The 19750-nt window shown below is 48.9% G+C and overlaps 1 protein-coding gene across 2 annotated transcripts in view; it reads left to right on the forward strand.

Moving 5' to 3' along the window:
• BIN3 (bridging integrator 3) overlaps positions 1–19750 on the forward strand; it is a 188610-nt gene that overhangs the window by 79698 nt on the left and 89162 nt on the right. For both annotated transcript variants that reach the window (XR_015300927.1, XM_086943619.1), the window contains exons 2-3: positions 15901–15949; positions 19232–19272. Coding sequence is in view for 1 of the 2 variants with exons in the window: in XM_086943619.1 (XP_086799745.1) it covers positions 15901–15949; positions 19232–19272 (90 nt within the window). In the remaining variant the exon portion in view is untranslated. The remainder of the gene's footprint in view (positions 1–15900; positions 15950–19231; positions 19273–19750) is intronic.

Raw genomic sequence — 19750 nt, forward strand, 5'->3', positions numbered from 1 at the left:
ATGGCAAGAATTAATATTTCTTTCCAAGTATTGAGAGTCCATTGACCTATAATGGGGGCTTTGATGCTGCAGGGTGACTGGGACACTACATTACATTGTCTATGGGACGCTTTGAATACGAGCCTCACTGCCAATGAGCGAGACTTTGTTTCTTTGTTCTGTGTCTGGTGTACCTCTGAATCCTCATTGCAGCTCAAAGAACACGCGTCTCGTATATAATAGCATTGTTTCCACATCCAAAATGTCCCTGCCAGATTACCTTTAAAAAGACAAACCACATCCCCTGCACCCTCCCTGCGGCTGCACGTCTGGGCTGGAGGTAACCAAAGCCTGTTATTAGACGCCACAATTACACAGTGACCACACACTGACCGCACTTGGTGACTCACGGCTCCTGCGGAAGGGATGTCACCGGTCTCATAATACAACGCTCATCAAGGTCGGGACCACAACAACACACAGGAAGGCCGCATTCAGAGAGGACGCCACCATGGAGAGGCGCAGCGCCAAGACAAGCTCCCTGGGCTATTATTGGCCACTGATTAGACGCTCACCACAGCACCCCCTTGATGCGGGCAGCACTCCGGGCTGCTGGGTCCTGGGCTGCGGTTTTGGGTCGGCACAGGCTGTCTGCAAGGAGGGAAAGGGACATGCAAGACAGCACCGAAGGGACAAGAAAGGAGGGGTTTGGAGAGGAAGGGCGTGTGTGTGTCTGTGTGTGTATATGTCTTTCTCTCCCTCTCCTGCTCAGCTGCCTCTGTGTGTCTGGCTCTTGGGACGCCTAGTTCTCCTGACTGACCTGCTAGAAAAACCAAGAAGGACATAGTGTTTTTCCAGTGAGGCACACGTAGGGCTCATACAATATTGTGAATGAAGTTTGGAGATTATATATGCAAAAACCTCCCTGCCACGGACACCTGATTAAAATCTACTGTTCTACTATGAGACAGTAGATAATGCTGTGCCCCTGCACCGGATATCCTCCTTGAGGGCAGAATTCAGACAAGCTACTACTCATTCTTTTTCTGGTGACATCACATGAAGGAAAGTGGAATAGGGATATTTTATTGTGACAAAATAAGGGTTGTGGGGTTGCCCACGTGCTGTAAGGCAATGCGGTCAACACTCACTAGCCATGACCATGCAATCTAGCTTTAATGAGAAACTGGAACACCCTAGGAATGCAGAGACCAGCTATGAAGGCCATGTTTGAGGCATGCAGCATCGTTGACGTCTCCTTCATGCCAAACTGGGGGTAAATGTCCATTCTTGGGTATACAGTGCTCTGGTACGAGCAGTTGTCTATTAAGGCTGTTTGCCCATCCTTATGTGGCTTCCTCCTACCTAAGGCCAAAGTATGGATTTACCTTTTGCACCCTACCTACCCACCCGCAGAGTTTCTACTCCATGGCTCCACTTGCTTATTCTATGAGACCTCTTTCTTCCTACCAATATTCCTGGTCATGTCTACCCCTTCATAGAGGGGCAGTTTAATCCCAGTGGTTACCGTTCCATAGACCATAGAAGCCTCCGGGAATCCTAGCCCACTCTTGCCCCGCGATTGGACAACCCAAAAGTATGCTCAAGCCTTGCAGAAGGGGCTGCCCCCTCAAGACGAGGGTCATCGGTGAAGCCCACTTTGGGATGTGGTGTGTTTAAACTTGTGCTGTGGGCTTCTCTCGAACAAATTGAAACCCGACCATTTAAAGGCACCCCCCCATGCAAACTGACATCCAGGCAGACTCTAGCTCCCTCCCTTTGCTCGTATCAACCTACCCTTGGAAGTGAAGCCGTATCGCCAGCAGGAGATGGATACATATCGCATCCACCCTCCTATACCAATGTGCTTATAGCCTGCAGACAGCATACACCCTTACTCTCTCAAGCAAAGGTTATGCTGGAAGAGGAGATTCACGTGTGGGATACAAGTTGTAACATCAAGGGAAGAACAGATTGTTCTATATGGCACTCCCCTGTGTTATTTTAGATGATATTTAATTATTTATTTAGAGCTATATACAGTCCGTAAGCTGCTTCTAGCTAGGGTTGACAAGCGAAACGGAAAAGAATGACTAGGAAAGGAGAGTGAAGGAGGAAGCAGCTCTAGGATCACATGGTCTTCCCCAAAACCTTAGTATCTTACAGGGCTCTGCAGTAGCGGGTCATGGCAGGCCGGCCGTAGGTGTTTAATTGACCAATAGTGAGAAAGCATGACTGTCTAGGGAAAGAAGTCCGAGAGGTGGATTAGGGAGTGACTGAGACGAATCCTGGGTCTGATAGAATCATAGTCCTTGGTGACGCAGGACTGTAGGTCAGCTCCCTGTCAGTGGTAGAAAAAGGCAACCTTACTTTCACAGCTCCTCTACGTTGGTGTCTCGAGCTCGAGGCAAATGCCGTTTGAAAGCAGTTAAGTTGGTCTGAGTTGGAGAGTGACGCAAAGGGGCACAATCTTGAACAAGGGAAACAAGCTAGCTGTGCATGAATTGTAAATGGATATTTTTTCGACTAAAGAAAAAATGAGTCCTAAACCAACCCACAAGGGGTTATTGATTCCCCTGAGGTAATCAAACAACAATAGCAGTAGATGAGAATACAATTTTAAATATTTCCATATTCAATTTACAGTCTGGTACTTGGTAGGATACAGGCACCTTTCTCAACTTGCATTCCTTGTTGTCCTTTGATGAGGCAGTGTAAGTATATGGGAAATCGTCTACAGGCCAGCTGAAAAAGTTCAAATCAACATATAGAGGATTTCAACTGCTGCCAGATTCTAGCTCATACTCATCAAATGGTTACCCAGGTGCCGGGAGTATTTGCGGGATGAGGATTTTCAGTAAATTTTTTTTTTTTTCTGGAGAAATGGCCAGCAAATGGGATTCAGCACTACAAGTTCTCAAGATGTCTCTGTGGGACTAGACCAATGAAGGAAAGCCACCAAAATTGGCAGGGTTTTTTCAGGGAGCCCAAATGTAGCTCCTCAAACTCTACTTGATGACAAATTGTGCTATAGCTTAGTGCATCTCCGACTGAGGCACCACAAAGTAGTGACAGGCAGGGCAACTCCAATATCTGAGGACCCAGAGCTTATTCTGAGGAAGACTGAAATCTTGGACTGCTCTTGAGGTCAATGGACTCCCAAAGGTTTGCGCAGCTGTGGAGGTTAAGCTACAGGAGCTTACTTCACTTATCAGGGAGCAGTTTTGTTGAAACTGAAACTTCAATCCTGTGAACGTGAGGAAGTTCTCTTTGGCGTTGGGGATTTCTTGTAACTATGAGTTTCTCGAAATTTGCTTTCAGTCACCAGCATTCGGTTTACATGGCTTTCTGTAACCACATGTGTTGCCACCCAATTTTATGAGATCTCTTTAAGACGAAAATTAGTAAAAATCATCATAAGATATGAGGCATTGCAAAGCAAAATGTATTCAATATGTTCCGTTATAAGACATGGATGATTGAAAAATCCAGAGAATTTATTGTTTTAAAAGGAACATCCTCCCTGGGAATGAGAATGAATCATAAAAAGGTCTGCTTCTTTAGTCGTTGACTTGTTAAAGTAATGATGTTCAATAGTAATACCACTGTTGTCCGCGCAGAGAGCCTGCGTAATAATAAGTGAGGATAGTTGATTAATGTTGGAATAAAGCAAGGAAATCTGCAGAACATATGATCTTATGCCCTTACAGTTAACCTGTGGTACTTTGATATGTTTGTGTCTTCTCCACATGTGTTTTTTAGGCTTGTTTCAGTCCCTTATTTTCTTCCCTTAAGAAGTATTTGTGCATATCGACCTTAAACCCAGTCTAAAAAGAAATCCAATGAGATGGAAGAGAAATGCATCCAAAATGTAACCCAAGTCCATTTGGGGCAATGGGGCTATATTGTGTTACACATCTGAATGATGTTCGCATGGGCTGATCACCTTTCACAAATCCGCATCTATTAGCAAATGTTCAAATCATCTTCTTCAGTTTATGTTCTCTACCACAACTATTTACCACTTCTGCCCTGATCCACAATCAATCAGTGCTTCAAATGTCAGTGCGCTCTTGTCAAATGAATAAATATCTTAATTTATGAGCAGAGCAGTCCAGGAAAGTCCTGAGACCGAGTCTGGTGAGACAATACGAATGTCACAATTATACTTGATTGGTAATGTGAGGGACATACTAAACACAAGTCCTTACTCGGCACACCCTGTGGAGGAGGCTAGCGGTTTCTCACAATAACTGGCAAAAAGGCCGTCAGCAAATTGCCATGGCTTCTTTAAAAAAATGTTTTATTACTATTCACAGGGCAAATATGACATCATGAAAAACATCAACATGTCCACCAACATTTTGAACAATAAAATGAACAGTTTCCGAACCCCTCCACTCCTCTCAATTGTACATAATAAACTGTTGACTGCTACCCAGTGAGACGGCAACGAGATATAGCAATCCTGCCCCAAAAGGCTCTAACCAGGTACCTCATACATTGCTCGTAGCTCTCGCCCTGGGCGGGCTTGGATCACACACATCATATACAGGTTTCCATGTAATGGTCTCTGCTGTGTAAAACTCTCTTCGGTCTCCCAAGTGGATGTCATTTTTCATTCATCCAGAAACCAGCTCAGTCTAGGTCAGAGGTCTTCAAACTTTTGGATGCCGAGACCCCCCTGACAAAATTTCGAGGCGTAAGGACCCCCTCCTGACAAAAATTTCGAGAACTTGGTATTCCTCATCACCTACTACCAAAAACGCCCCCAGTTTCCACGGCAAATCATTTTTACGGTGGGGAAATATTATTAAACAGTGTTTAGCACATTAAAGGTTTGTGGGTGACTATAGTTTGGAGTCACAGGCTTACTACTCTGTTCAAACAAAAAGTCTCCCAAAGGAATTTCCCAAAAATGCACAACAGTACTTCAGGTCCGCAGAGATTGTCAATTTGTGGATGTATTTTTGCTACTGCCATCCTTGGGTTGTGCTCCACCTCAAGTCTAGAATGGTACTCGGGGCCAATGTGAGTGGCCCAAATACCGGTCGGTAACTGTGAAATTCGGTAAATTTCACCATTACTGACCGGTATTTAGCCATTCCTAATGTAGGGAAGGAATAGGTAATAAATAATCGCTAAATACCGATTCCTTAATCCCGATTCCTTATTGGCCTTGCATTTAAGGAATCGGTAATACCGATTCCTTAAATGCAATGTAGAAAGCACATGAGAGTGCTTTTGAGCCTTAAGGAATCGGTAATTACCACCAACTACAAGTTGGTGGTAATTACCAAATTCCTTGAGAAAAAGCACTTTTTTGCTTTTTTTGAAGTGCCATGTGTGCCGCATGTGCACACATGCACATTTCAGGGGTGCAACAAGGTGTCCTTTGGACACCCTGGCACCCTTGAAATACCTCCCGGTATTACCAATTCGGTAATACCGAATCGGTAATACTGAATGTTTTCACATTCATTCCTATGGGCCTCCAAGCCCATAGGAATGAATGGGTAGGTATTCGTTATTACCGAATCTCAATTACCGATTCGGTAATACCGAATATTAAGGATTCAGTATTTTTTACCAAATTCTTACCCACATCTGAAATACCGATTTCTAAATACCGAATCGGTAAAATTCGGTAGTTAGAATCGGTATTTCACTATTACCTACATTGGACAATTAGGGGCATATTTACAAGCATCTTGCGCCACTTTTATGCCACTTTTAAAATGGGAAAAGTGACGCAAAAGTGGCGCACTTAACTTGACTCTCTTGGGAATGCATTTGACCCCTTCAACCACTGCCAATCCCTTAATTCTCTGTGAGGTTTCTACCATCTGAGTGCAATCTATCTCCAGCACTATGTCTAATGTTAAATTTATTGTGAAATATGAGTCATTATTTTTCCTGCACCTTTTTTTATTTGTTTACTGAACTAACACGTTTCTTAATATCGTGTCAGTAAGGAATTAAATCTTTAAACGATCTCAATGTTGCCATATGGCATTTTTCTTTTGCAATAATTTAAATATTTTTTATATACAGCTAACTAAAGGTGATAAAGTTCCTCATTTTTTTCTCTATCAGTTAAGAAGGCAATTTTTAAAATTGCTTCCTTTCTCTTTTTTTGTAAACGTACCTACATTAACATACACATCAAAACAGCCCCTTCATTCCTTCCAAATAATTGCAAACGTAAAAAGTTGGTGGTGCCACCATACTTTACAGCATGACACTGTGTGAATATCCAGTTCACTATCTCAAGAAAGTGCAGTCTCTGTGTGATGCGCAAAACTATGCTTTCCTCACTATGTCAAACATAAGGACACCTTTTCTTAAATTATCACCAGGTATTTCAAGTGCCATAAAACTATGCACTAAATTGCCACAAGCCTGCGTAGATCGCTCTTCAGGTTGCTATTCCCACAAATGATGTGTGTGCAGCAGCTTGCTAGAAATCCCATAACTTCAGCTATGCGTGCCTTCAAAAAATGCCTCCACCACAGTATCATGATGTAGTTGTACATTTGCACTTTTGGAATCAAAAAGGAAATTCCCATACTTGGTGTGTGTGTGTATCAGAGGGGTTAAAAGCCAGCTTGGAAGGCACGGAAAGAGGTAGCTTTACTTGCAAGTTTTGTGAAGCTTTGGTTGCCTTGGAAAACAGGAAACTGCCGGGAGATCGGATTTCAGAGGCAGCCCAATGAAGAAGCGAGAAGAGGACACCAGCTAGAACACTGAAGCACTCCAGAGCCTTTTACACTCCACAGGTGCATATTTATGTCCCCAGTTCCCGGCATGTTCTGGTGTGCATCGTGCAGTTTCTCTGATTGGAGGACAGTCGTCTGTCCGCCAATCAGAGAGCTCCTTGTGATGCACTGTTTGGAATCCAAAACGAAGGGTAAACGTTTTGGATTCCAGAGTCAGGCAGTTCAATCAATCAATCAATCAATCAAAGACACTTATAACGCGCACTACTCACCCGAGGGTCTCAAGGCGCTTGGGGGGGGGGGGGGGGGGGGGGGGGGGGGTCCGCTACTGTTCGAACAGCCAGGTCTTGAGCTTCTTCCTGAAGGAGAGGTGGTCTTGGGTCAGGCGTAGGTCGGGAGGGAGGGAGGGAGTTCCAGGTCTTGGCGGCCAGGTGGGAGAAGGACCTTCCTCCTGTTGTTGCTCTTCGGATGCGGGGGACGGCGGCGAGGGCGTGACTGGTCGATCGGAGATGGCGTTTGGGAGCGTAGAAGTTGAGGCGGCTGTTAAGGTAACTCGGGCCTTGGCTGTGTAGGGCTTTGTGTGCGTGGGTGAGGTGCCGGAAGGTAATTCTCTTGTTGACCGGGAGCCAGTGCAGGTCTCTCAGGTGTCTGGAGATGTGGCTGTGTCTGGGGATGTCGAGGATGAGTCTCGCTGAGGCGTTCTGGATCCGCTGGAGTCTCTTCTGGAGCTTGGCGGTGGTTCCGGCGTAGAGGGCGTTGCCGTAGTCCAGACGGCTGGTGACGAGGGCCTGGGTGACCGTCTTCCTGGTCTCGGTGGGGATCCACCGGAAGATCTTATGTAGCATGCGCAGGATGTTGAAACAAGACGAGGAGACGGTGTTGACTTGTCTGGTCATGGAGAGGGAGGAGTTCAGGATGAAGCCCAGGTTGCGTGCGTTGTCTGTCGGTTTGGGTGCGGTTCCCAGGGCTAGGGGGGCCACCGGGAGTCGTCCCAGGCAGAGGGCGAGGAGCCCAGGATGAGGACTTCCTCCGTCTTGTCTGAGTTCAGTTTCAAGCGGCTGGTCGTCATCCACTCGGCTACGTCTTTCATCCCTTGGTGTAGGTTGGCTCTGGCGGTGGCGGGGTCGTTGGTGAGGGAGAGGATCAGCTGTCTGTCGTCGGCGTAGGAGATGATGTTGAGGTTGTGTTGGCGTGCGATGGCCGCAAGGGGGCTCATGTAGACATTGAAGAGGGTGGGGCTGAGCGAGGAGCCTTGGGGAACGCCGCAGATGACTTCTGTTGCTGCAGATCTGAACGGGGGTAGGCGAACTCTCTGTGTCCTTCCAACGAGGAAGGAGATGATCCAATCCAGTGCCTTCTCCTGGATTCCGACGTTGTTGAGGCGCTGCACTAGGGTGCGGTGGCAGACAGTGTCGAATGCCGCGGAGAGGTCTAGGAGGATGAGGGCCGCTGTTTCTCCGTTGTCCAGCAGGGCTCGGATGTCATCGGTGGCAGCGATGAGGGCGGTTTCGGTGCTGTGGTTGGCCCGGAAGCCAGACTGTGAGGGGTCGAGGGATCCGTTCGTCTCGAGGAAGGCGGCTAGCTGCTTGTTGACTGTCTTCTCGATGACTTTGGCTGGAAACGGGAGGAACGAGATGGGGCGGTAGTTCTTGAGTTCGGTGGGGTCCGCTGTTGGTTTCTTTAGTAGAGCGCTGAGTTGGGCGTGCTTCCAGCTCTCAGGGAAGGTGGCAGTGTCGAAGGAGGTGTTGATGATGTTCCGCAGGTGGGGTGCGATGACGGCGTCGGCCTTGTTGAAGACGTGGTGAGGGCAGGGGTCGGTCGGAGATCCGGAGTGGATGGAGTTCATCGTGCGGATGGTGTCTTCGGTGCTGATTGGGGTCCAGGCGCTGAGGGTGGTGGTGGGGGGCATTGGTGCGGTCGTGGGGGGCGTTGTTTGTGTGCTGAAGCTGTTGTGTATGTCAGCGATCTTGTTGTGGAAGTACGAGGCGAGGGAGTTGCAGAGGTCTTGCGATGGGGTGATGTCGTTGTTTCCGGCGTTGGGGTTGGAGAGCTCTTTCACGATGTTGAAGAGTTCCTTGCTGTTGTGTGCGTTGTTGTCCAGGCGGTCCTTGAATGCTGTTTTCTTGGTGGCGTGGATCAGTTGATGGTGCTTTCGGGTGGCGAGCCTGAGGGTAGTCATGTTGTCCGGTGTTGGGTCTCTTCTCCAGGCTTTCTCGAGGGCTCGGCAGTTCTTCTTGGAGCATTTGAGTTCGTCGGTGAACCAAGGGGCCTTCTTGCTGCCGGGTCTGCTGGACGGGGTCCTCAGAGGGGCGAGTTTGTCCGCGCAGTTGCTGATCCACTTTGTGAGGTTGTCGGCGGCCTGGCTGGGGTTCGCTGAGCTGGCGGGAGGGTGCTGACTCAGGGATGCAGCGAGTTGGTCGGCTGTGATCTTGTTCCAGCTTCTTCGTGCAACCTGTGGCTGGTGGTGGTGGATCGTGGTCCTTCTGAAGCTGAAGTGGATGCAGCTGTGGTCCGTCCAGTGGAGTCCGGTGGCGTGGCTGAAGACGATGTCCTTGCTGGATGAGAAGACGGCGTCGAGTGTGTGTCCGGTGTAGTGGGTGGGGGAGGTCACCAGCTGCTTGAGTCCGAGGTTGGCGAGGTTGTCAAGCAGGGTATTGGTGTTGCGGTCGTTGTCGTTCTCCAGGTGGAAGTTGAAGTCCCAGAGGAGGATGTATTCAGCGGAGAGGAGGGCGTGCGGGCTGATGAAGTCGGCGATGTCTTCGCTGAATGGTGTGCGGGGTCCCGGGGGTCAGTAGATCAGGGTGCCTCTGAGGGTGGTCATGGGGTCGGTGTGGATCTGGAAGTGCAGGTGTTCGGCGGTTGTCAGGTTGTCGTCGGTGTTGGTCGTGATGCGGATGGTGTTCCTGTGGATGATGGCGATGCCTCCTCCGGTCTGGTTGCCGCGGTCCCTCCGGGTGATCTTGTAGCCCTCTGGGATGGCGATGGCGATGTCGGGCGCTGAGGAGGCGTTCATCCATGTTTCCGTGAGGAAGGCGACGTCAGGAGCTGTGGTGTCGAGGAGGTTCCAGAGTTGGACGGCGTGTCTGTGGACGGAGCGGGTGTTGAGCCGGATGCACTTCAGGTGGTTGCTGCTGGTGTTCGGCTTGGTGAGTGCTGGTGCAGTGCAGGTCCGGATGCAGGTGAACTTGCAGGAGTGGCAGCTGAAGGGTCCGTGGGTGCGTCTCGAGGTGGCTCGGTAGCATCCTGGGATTCGGCTGGTGTTGAGTGCGTTGAGGGTGGCGGCGTTGTACGTCCGGCGGGTGGGCTGGGGTCTGCGGGGGCCAGGGGTCCTGGCGTTGGGCGCGGTCCAGGCGCGGACGGGCGTAGACGGGCTTACCTTTGGCGCACCTTCGGCGCTCAATCGGTGCTCCCGCTGCGCGCGTCCGCTGCGCGCGTCCGCTGCGCGGTCGCTCTGGGGGCGTCCTAAGAAGGGAGCCGGGATGGAGGGTCCGCTGGGAGGCGAGGAGCGCTGGGGCCAATCGGCAGGCGGGGGGGCGGGGTCGCGGCAGGTAACGGCGGGAAAGCCTATGCGGGCTTGGCGGGCGGCCCTGCGGCGGCTGGGGCGCCGGGGATCCGAGGTCGGGCGGCCCTGCGGCGGCTGGGGCTCCGGATCGGCGTCAGCCAGGCAGCAGGTAAGGAGGCAGGCAGAGCAGGCGGGGAGCGTGGGGGCGACCAGGCCGTGGAGGGCGCAGTGGTCGCTCCTGAGCCGAGGTCTGGGTCCCCTTAAGAAGGGAGCCGGGAGGGAGGGTCCGCTGTGAGGCGGGGAGCGCGGGGGCAAATCGGCAGGCGGGGGGGCGGGGTCGCGGCAGGTAACGGCAGGAAAACCTATGCGGGCTTGGCGGGCGGCTGGGGCGCCGGGGATCTGAGGTCGGGCGGCCCTGCAGCGGCTGAGGCTCCGGATCGGCGTCAGGCGGTTCCAAGCAGAAGTGCAGCAGGAAGGCGCGACCCCCTTTCCACGACTCCACGCCCCCCCTGGGGGTCGCGCCCCACAGATTGAAGACCCCTGGTCTAGGTTAAGGGATCAATTCCACACTGGTCTCTCCTTCCGTACTCAAACCAGAATCTGGGGTATCTTGGAAATCAGCTAACATTGCCACCCACACAGACAAATCATCCATTAGTTTTTCATCTCGCCTCACATGTTTCATTTGCACTCCTTCTGCCACTGCCCGTTCTGACATATTCCACAGCCAAAATACCTTGAAGGAGAGGACTCCAGCCATTTTATGGCGATATGTCCATTTGCAAGTAGGAGACCCAATATCAGTAACTTCCTACTTAGGACCTGATTTAGATCTTGGCAGACGGGTTACTCCTACACAACAGTGATGAATACCCCATCCGCTGAAATATAAATCCCATTATATTGTATGGAATTTATATTTCGGCGGACAGGATATTTCACTGTTGTGACGGAGTAACCCATCTGCCAAGATCTAAACCAGTCCCTTAGTTTCTTGTTTTTCAGAATGGGGATCAGGCCTTACCGTGTAGTGTCTTTGTCCCAACCGGTGGCCGCATTAAGACTTGTGATTATATCTTTTCAGTACTGTGCCGATAAGGGGCAGTGCCACACCACATGTCGAAAATCTGACATAGGGTGTCCACAGCGGGGCAATTGGTCGATCGGGTGGTGTAAATGTTATGTAAGATTTTTGGGGAGAGGTATGCCTGGTGCATGTAGTTAAATTGGTTCAATTTAAACTGTGTGTTTTAGCTAACTGTTTGTACGCCTGTGTGTACTTTTCCCCTGTCCGAGCGGACATGGGTTCTCCTAGGACTGACCCCCATCTAGTGTGGGTTTTTGGTATGATTTTTGGAAAATCCATCCGAAGAGCTCGGTAGAGCAGTGAAGTCAGTCGGCGCCCTCCTGCCAGTACTGACTTCACGCATATCCGTGGTTAAGGCAGTGCACAGTCTAGATGTGTGGACACAAGAAGATCATGAGACGTGGACATGGTCTGGTACAGTTTTTGTTGTGGTTTTTGGGGCATGGGAACTAGTTTTTATGGGTCGGGGTAGTTTTCAGGGCTAGGGGAATCGGTTGTTTTCAGGGTTGGGGGGAATCTGGGTTGTTTTTAGGGCTGGGGGTTGTCAGATGTTTTTTGGGTGGGGGTGTGGCTTGTTTTTAGGGCTCAAGGGGCAGGGTTGTGTTTAGGGATCAGGGAGGTCTGGTTGTTTTTAGGGTAATCGGGGGGTCTGGTTGTTTTTAGGGCTCAGAGCAGGGGGCTGGGGTGCGATCTTTACCATGCATCCCTTTACCACAAAATTGCGTGGTAAAGGCATGTGTGGTAAATTAATGCATTGTTAAGATGGCGGGCGGGATCTCTTTGCAAGTTTTGTGAATGTTTCTCCAACCTACACCAGTTGTCTAATAGGTCTTTACGGGTTTGTCTCCATTCCTCTAATCTTTGATGGTTGGGTTGAAAGCTACATTTCTTATTCGGCTAAATAGAATTCCTGTCAGCCTAGGTCTCGTTTCAGTTGCCTTTTAACGCAATATGAGGTCTTGAGGCATATACCGCTAATTACTACCTTTATCGCCTCCCATTCGAGGGCCCTACTCACCTTGCTACCCCAGTTTTCAGTAAAGTAGTGAGATAATCCCTCCCTCCCTCACCTCTACTTCGTTAGGGTCCGTAAGGGCCTCTGCCTTAAGACGCCAAAGCGGAACCGCTGGATAGCTACGCCTTTTACCTAGGCACAGTAATAGCGGGGAATGATCAAACAAGTAATGGGCTAAATAGGAAATGTCCTTCCCGTCTTGGGCTAGCTTGGACATCAAGAGACCATATTCTAGTCTACCGTATGTCCCAGCTGCAGGCGTATAACAGGAGTACATCTTGGCGTCAGGATGTCTTTCCCTCCAGACCTCTGTGAGTCTTCGGCCATGCATCATAGCGGTTAGTGTCTTTGTAATGTGTGGTTTGGTATGAATCTTTGGTGGTCAAGTAACCCATTAAGGATTCAATTACAATTCCCTGCCAGTATCATTTCAGTTGCCAGATATGGTTTTATCAGTGCTGTTACAGCTGGGTAATAGGCTGAACAATCAGAATTAGGGGTGTAAACATTTACAAAACACATATCGCACCTATCTAGGGTACCAAGTAGGATCACATAGTGTCCATCTTCGTCAATCAGATATCCTGTATGGCGGTAGGGAATATGAGGTGGTGTGAAGTTGCCCCCTCCGTCTTTTCCAGAGACTTGAAATGCAGTAAGCCCAAACATGCGTTCCTTGCAGAAAAGCAATGGAAACATGATAGCGCTTCCTATAGGCATGCTCTCTACAGCGGTTTTCTAATTGGGGCAGGCCCCTGACATTCTAACTGGGGTGGCATGGTGAGCAAAAGAATGATGGATTTAACCAAGATCTCTTGACTGTAGGTGAATGTTTTGATTTGTTCTGCTTTTCGTCCATCAATTGTGTGCCTTTTGCTTTCTCGCCCTAAGTGTGCCAGGTATGCCCAGGCGTGGGTCCTGGGCCCACGGAATCTAGTGCCACTGGAATCTAGCTATCCTGGCTGAAGAGGGGTGAAACCCCTAAACTGGTCCTAGAATGCTTGTTTCCGGTCGAGGGAGGACCTGGCTTGGCAGTTCGGGCTGGACTGTTCCCATGAGGCACATGGTCAAGACTGATTTGCATATGGCCAGGTCTAAACTGGGGTGGCATGGTGAGCAAAAGAATGATAGATTTAACCAAGATATCTTGACTGGGGGTGAATGTTTTGATTTGTTCTGCATTCCGTCCATCAATTGTGTGTCTTTTGCCCTGACATTCCATTTTATGAATTTAAACACATCATCTGCCATTGTCATGCAAAACCAGATCCCATCACCATTCAGACCCCCTGAACGAATTTGTGTTTAGCGCTCTGAGGGCACCACAAAGGGGGATACCAGGTCAACATATGAGAACAGTGATCAAGTTCCCGAACATTTGCAACTGTAAAAACGTAATTTCCCTCCAACACCCCCCACGCGGTGGGCAGTAGCGCTAACTTGTCTTGTCCAGGACGAGGCAGGTCGTAAACTTTCATCTGTCACCCCTTGCTCAGAAGAATAAAGAATATTCAATGCAAATTCAGTAGTGTAAACACAAAAAACTTCCCTTTCAAGCCTTGCTAGAGGCAGAAGCCCAGCGGATGCTACAAGCCTAAAGCACTCAAGCAGCCCCTCCTGCGCTCGAACCCCTTTTCCGCCCTACTGCCCCTGCCGGTTGATGGAACATTCCATACACAGTAAATCCATACCCATTTACACAGTATTTTCTACAATCTGTAAAGAAAACATCATCAAAAAGCAATACAGCAACTGATTGAAACATTTATGCAATTCCAGGCCCCATCCCCCCAAAAATGATTGAATGCTACCAGTTTCTGAGAAGTTCAAAGCAGCAGGAGCATCTCCTCTTCATGCTCCAGCCAACCATCCGCGCCCTACTGGCACTCGGACAGTACTCACAGTTCCACAAAGGCCCATCAGGGGAAACCCACAATGGTGCTGTAGGTTCACTCTGACGATGCCGAAACCGGCCACTGGGACTCTGAAACCCATCCGCATCCTTGAGGGGGCTGTCCGGGCAGGCCATACTCTTTCCTCTCAGATTTGGGGTCTCATGGTCCACTAAATGTTTCTTCCATTTTTTCAGCCGGGCTGTGTGTCAAGTGCCATCGCTTCTTATGTTCAGTGAACTGGAAAGATTAAATGTTGATGGCCAAATTGTTTGAATACTGAACAGAGTTGAGTGCCGCAGTCATGACCAAGTGAGAAGAGTCACTGCCAATCTGTCCTCCTATGCTACTCCGCACGCCCCAATCCATTTAGGTATTAAAGATCAGAATCATCATGAATTTCAAGTGTTAATGTGTGGTGCCAGGAACTGAAAATAACTTCTTGCTGTGTGCTGCAGGAGTCTTTGGGCACCAAAGGCACTTATTGTTAACCTGCAATAAAGGTTAAACATTGTCAAAAAACTAGTATCCTCCTTTGCTCCTCTACTATGCTCTTTACTGGCTCCAGTTATAGTTGGCCCCAGTTATAGTTCCATCTTGAGATGTAGAGGTAAACCTCAGCTGATTGCTGGGAACCCTACCAAGAGGGCTTAAAAAGGATAAAGGGTGGCACTTAAATTCGGGCTCTCCTTATAAGCCTACTTGGGCCCTCATTTATGCACTTCGTCTTAATGGTTCAGAGAAGCTAAAAAAAGTGAGGCCATAGTGAGTTTTCTTTTTTTTTCAATTATTATTTTCTTCTGGATTTATTCCCCTCAGATTACTTGAGGATACAAACACATGAATCCCAGAAAAACTTCCACGAAGGATACTATATTGCATATTAGTAACTGAGCACTTTGCATATGTGTAAATCAGTCTCTGCATGTCTGAGCCTAGCCCATAAGATCAGTTAACTCACTGTCCCTGTATTAAACAAAAACACACATTAACCCAGCAGATCAGATTAGTTTCTGTTTGTACAAAGACTGCCTGCCCTTCCCAAGTAGAATTTCCCAATCTGATCCAATCGGTATCTCCTCTGTACCCCACTCAGTCTTCCATGGAATGTTAGCTGTAAAAACCAACCTGTTACATCTATAAGAGATGCTGACTTGATCCTTTCCTCAATCAATCAGGGAGTTTATAAAGCGCGCTACTCACCTGTGAAGGTCTCAAGGCGCTGGGGGAGGAGGGGTGGGGGTGGGGGGGGGTGGGGGGGGGTTGCAGCTCCGGATCATTCGAAGAGCCAGGTCTTGAGGCTTTTCCTGAAGGTGTGCAGAGTGGGGGAGCTTCTGATGTTTCCAGATCAGAACGTGTTTAGCACCACATTTGAAGACTTTGGTGTTGTGGTGTATTCTTCCATTCGGGTACCTGCTTGCTCCTGACCCCTGTGTAGAGTAGTGGAGGGCCCCAGAAACTGGACACACGAGTTGTGGAGAACTGGGGTGACCTTAGAACAGACAGTATTGGAGCAGAATCCATGAAGGTAAGCTCCAATCTCCTGTTTACACAGTTATGTTCATTCTCTCATATCGGCCAGTATCGGCTTTGGGGGATTGTTTGTTTTGTAAAAGCCATTGCACTCTGAAAATTATATTTCGATAAAATGAAATATTACTTATAAATCACATTTGAAAAAATACTTTCTATCCCTTCTTTCTTAGGATTCCGTTTAAGATCGGGCAGCCAAAGAAGCAGATTGTGCCCAAGAATGTAAGTATATCTGTCCTGGCATGTATCCCTTCTCTGGCAAAGTGCCATTGACCTGCTATGATTTTTTGTCGTTTGTCCTGGGTTCGGCTGTGTTTCTATCTTGGTTTCTGCTCTCCAATTGGGAAGGTGTCCCTTGGGTGTTGTTTTTTTGGTGAGACAGCTTTGGATAAGTTGCATCTTTGCTGGAAGTGCTGCCCCTGTAAGGTGGTGTGCCTGCAAGGGTATTGGGCTCAGTCACATCTCTGCTGTTACAGTGCCCCTTACCTTCTGCTTGTGTGCTTTAAAACAACCTGCATTTGAATGTGCCACAGTGATTTTAGGTGGTCCTCCAGCTGCCAGGGTGGCCTTTGGTTTCTGTGTGTGTTGCATCTCTGATGCAGATGGGCCCTCCTGCATCTAACAGGGTGTCATCGGAGTCCGGTTGTGGGTGGTGCGAGGCTCATTTGAATTATTGCTCTGATTGCTTCTCCTGCTGCTGACTCCTGAAAATGATAGATTGTATTTGACCTTTTGTATGCTGTTGAATGGCATGGGATTCTTTAGCACCATACTTTGATTTGACACTGCTGCATCTGCCATGTAACTCTTTGTTTACTGTAGATTTTGCCTCTCCTGTGGGTTGGTCGTCATGCCAGGCGGCAGGGTGTTGTCCTAGATTTGCTTGTCTGCTTGCTCCTGTTGCTCCTCCTGTAGTAGCTCTTGAACAATGAAAGGAGTCGTGGACTTACTGTATGTGACTGTGCAGTGGGGTGATATTTAATATATTGCACCTGTGCAGAGAGTTGCCTATTCACTGGGTTGTCAGTAGGGTACAGCCCTGGCCTTTTGTGTCTGCTTTCAGTTTCCTGGTCTTCTTCCCTAGAACTGAGATCCTTCGGTGAGTGCATGTCGCCATATTTGTTAGTTACTTTTTGCTGTCCTGTTTCTGGTCTAGGTGTTGTTGCTTTATGGCATCTCTTCCATGTTTTGGTAGCTGTGCAAAAATGTTTTGCGACCTCTCTCACGTGTCTTAGCCCTTGTTGTTTCAGAGAATGTCTGCAGGGTCCTTGACTAATAGTTCTACTGGAGCAGGGCCAAAACGTATATCCATATGGCTAGTCTCCTATTTAAAGTGAATAGTGGGCAAAAAAAGATGGACTAGATTGCGTTTTTCAGTGACAGAGAGTGAGTCCAGCATCCTGCCCATCACTTTTTAGGACTTACCTAAGACAGCTCATGCACTGTCTTTCGTGAGATATTTTGTTTCTATCCAGTAGGCTTAGAGGGTTGCTTACTATTAGTTGGCTTCATTGTCACTCTTATTGCTTGCTTTTTACTGGTCAGCTGCTGTAGGATGCCTTCCTCTTTGTGTAGTTCTCTCTCCCTTGAAGCATTGATGCATTACTTGTGTGCTTCCATTGCTCTTTTTGTTAAGCACTACTTTTTAATCAGTGTTTAAGCAGAGTACATCTTTTTCAGATGACTCCCTCGTGTACTTCTCCCCCTACATGCTCCACCTTCCCTTACACTCTAGTGTTGCTGCTTCCCCCACCCACCCTACCCTGTGTTGCTGCTCCCCCCACCCCCCTCCCTTGTGTTGCTGCTTACCCCCCACCCTCCCTCCATTGTGTTGCAGCTTCTGTCTGCCCTCCTTACCCTGTGTTGCAGCTTCTCCCTGCTCTCCCTCCCTTGTGTTGCAGCTTCTCCCCACCCTCCCTCCCCTGTGTTGCTGCTTCCCCCCACCCTCCCTCCCTTGTGTTGCTGCTTCCCTCCTCCCTCCCTCGTGTTGCAGCTTCTCCCTGCCCTCCCTCCCCTGTGTTGCTGCTTCCCCCCTCCCTCCCTCCCCTGTGTTGCAGCTTCTCCCTGCTCTCCCTCCCTTGTGTTGCAGCTTCTTCCTGCTCTCCCTCCCTTGTGTTGCAGCTTCTCCCTGCCCTCCCTCCCCTGTGTTGCAGCTTCTCCCTGCCCTCCCTCCCCTGTGTTGCAGCTTCCCCCCAGCCTCCCTCCCCTGTGTTGCAGCTTCTCCCCACCCTCCCTCCCTTGTGTTGCTGCTTCCCCCCCTCCCTCCCTTGTGTTGCTGCTTACCCCCACCCTCTCTCCATTGTGTTGCAGCTTCTCCCTGCCCTCCCTTCCCTGTGTTGCAGCTTCTCCCCGCCTTCCCTCCCTTGTTTGCTGCTTCTCCCCGCCCTCCCTCCCCTGTGTTGCAGCCTCTCCCCACCCTCCCTCCCCTGTGTTGCAGCATTACCCCTCCCTCCCTTGTGTTGCAGCTTTTCCTCACCCTCCCTCCCTGCTTACTGATTGCCCCCACCCTCCCTCCTCCCCTGTTTACTGCTTGCCCCCCACCTTCCCTCGTCTGTGTTGCCCCAACCCTCGATCCTTCCCTCGTCCGTGTTGCTGCTTGCTTGGCCCCCCACCCCACCCTACCTCCCTTCCTCTCTCGGCCGTGTTGCTTGCCTCCCAAAATTCCTCCATAACAAAAAAAAGCTTTACGATGTGGACATTGCTAGCTGCGTCATAGTCCTTTTTTTCTCCATAGCCTCTGTAGTGCATGTTGCCTCCTCCCCTGCCCTCAGTGCTGGACGAGTCATCATGCTTTTTTACTTTTTATTTTATTTTTAGTTATGCTTTTCGGCAGCCAAACTGCAATGTGACATGGCTATACATTGACAAAGTTCTGTTCACACAAATCCTGAGGAATGTACAAAGGCACTCTCTAGACGGGGAGATGTTTTTTTCAAAACCAAGACTGTATCACAGGTTACCATCTCCTTAATTATACACTTCTATCCATAACTACTCCAGTCAGGGTACAGGATACTCATTGGTAAGACGTATTGGTTTTGCCAGTGCTTGGTTTTTAAGTGGAGCGTACTGAGGCCAACGAGCTTAAATGCCCATGCTGTCAACTGCACTTGGAGCTTCTATGTGCTATGTTACATTGCTGATTTGGGTCCCTAAGCACATCACACGGACACCTTGGAAAGTACGCCTACATTTCTCCGGTGTGCACAATTGGGTATGCACCAAAACCTCTCTTTAACAACCTCCTGGTAGTTTCAGGAGTGTATGGATCCCTGCAGATGTTCTGAGTCTTCAAGGCAATTATTAAATATGTTGTTCCCAAATATTGGAAAAGTTTGAAAAAAAGATGTGTCCACTTGGGAAACCCTAACTATGCAAAATTTGTAGTGGTGCCTGATAGCTTTCCAGTCACAGTCTCTGCAGTCAGCAGGATCCCAGCTTAGTGGATCAAAGACAACAACTTTGAGGTCACACACTGACTGCATCTTCTCTTTCTCATTGTAGGTGGAGCTTGACTTTGAGCGGGAGTATGGAAAGCTTCAGCAGTAAGTATTATCCTGGGTTTGAGGATGATGACCTGTTGATTGGCTGGTTGATTGACTACAAATTTTCTAAGGCACAACGTTACCTTGAGGAGTCTTGGCATTATAACCTAAAGTTGCTTTGCAGATGATTGAGAGAGAAATTATGCTCTCTAAAAAGTCTTCAATTGCTTATTTAAGAGCTTGTGATGTGAGCTGCTGTGTGGCGTCATACGGAGGTTGTTTCCGTGAGTGACTGCTGAATAGGGAAGGGAGCAGCCACAAATCAAAGATCACACACCCAGGGGACTTATGAAGTGCTCTTAAAACCACATAGAGGAGCTTGTGAGGGTATATATTGGGAAACATTGACAATAGAAGAATTCCTTTCACAAACACTGCCCTATGGAGAGAGAATTGAAGAATGTCCTGTGTTGACAAGTAGCCCGTGACTGGAGGCTACACAGGTGTGGGGGAGATGTGACAATGTTCTGAGCAGGTG

Source organism: Lissotriton vulgaris, chromosome 11, assembly GCF_964263255.1.
Source record: "Lissotriton vulgaris chromosome 11, aLisVul1.2, whole genome shotgun sequence".
Taxonomy (NCBI): domain Eukaryota; kingdom Metazoa; phylum Chordata; class Amphibia; order Caudata; family Salamandridae; genus Lissotriton; species Lissotriton vulgaris.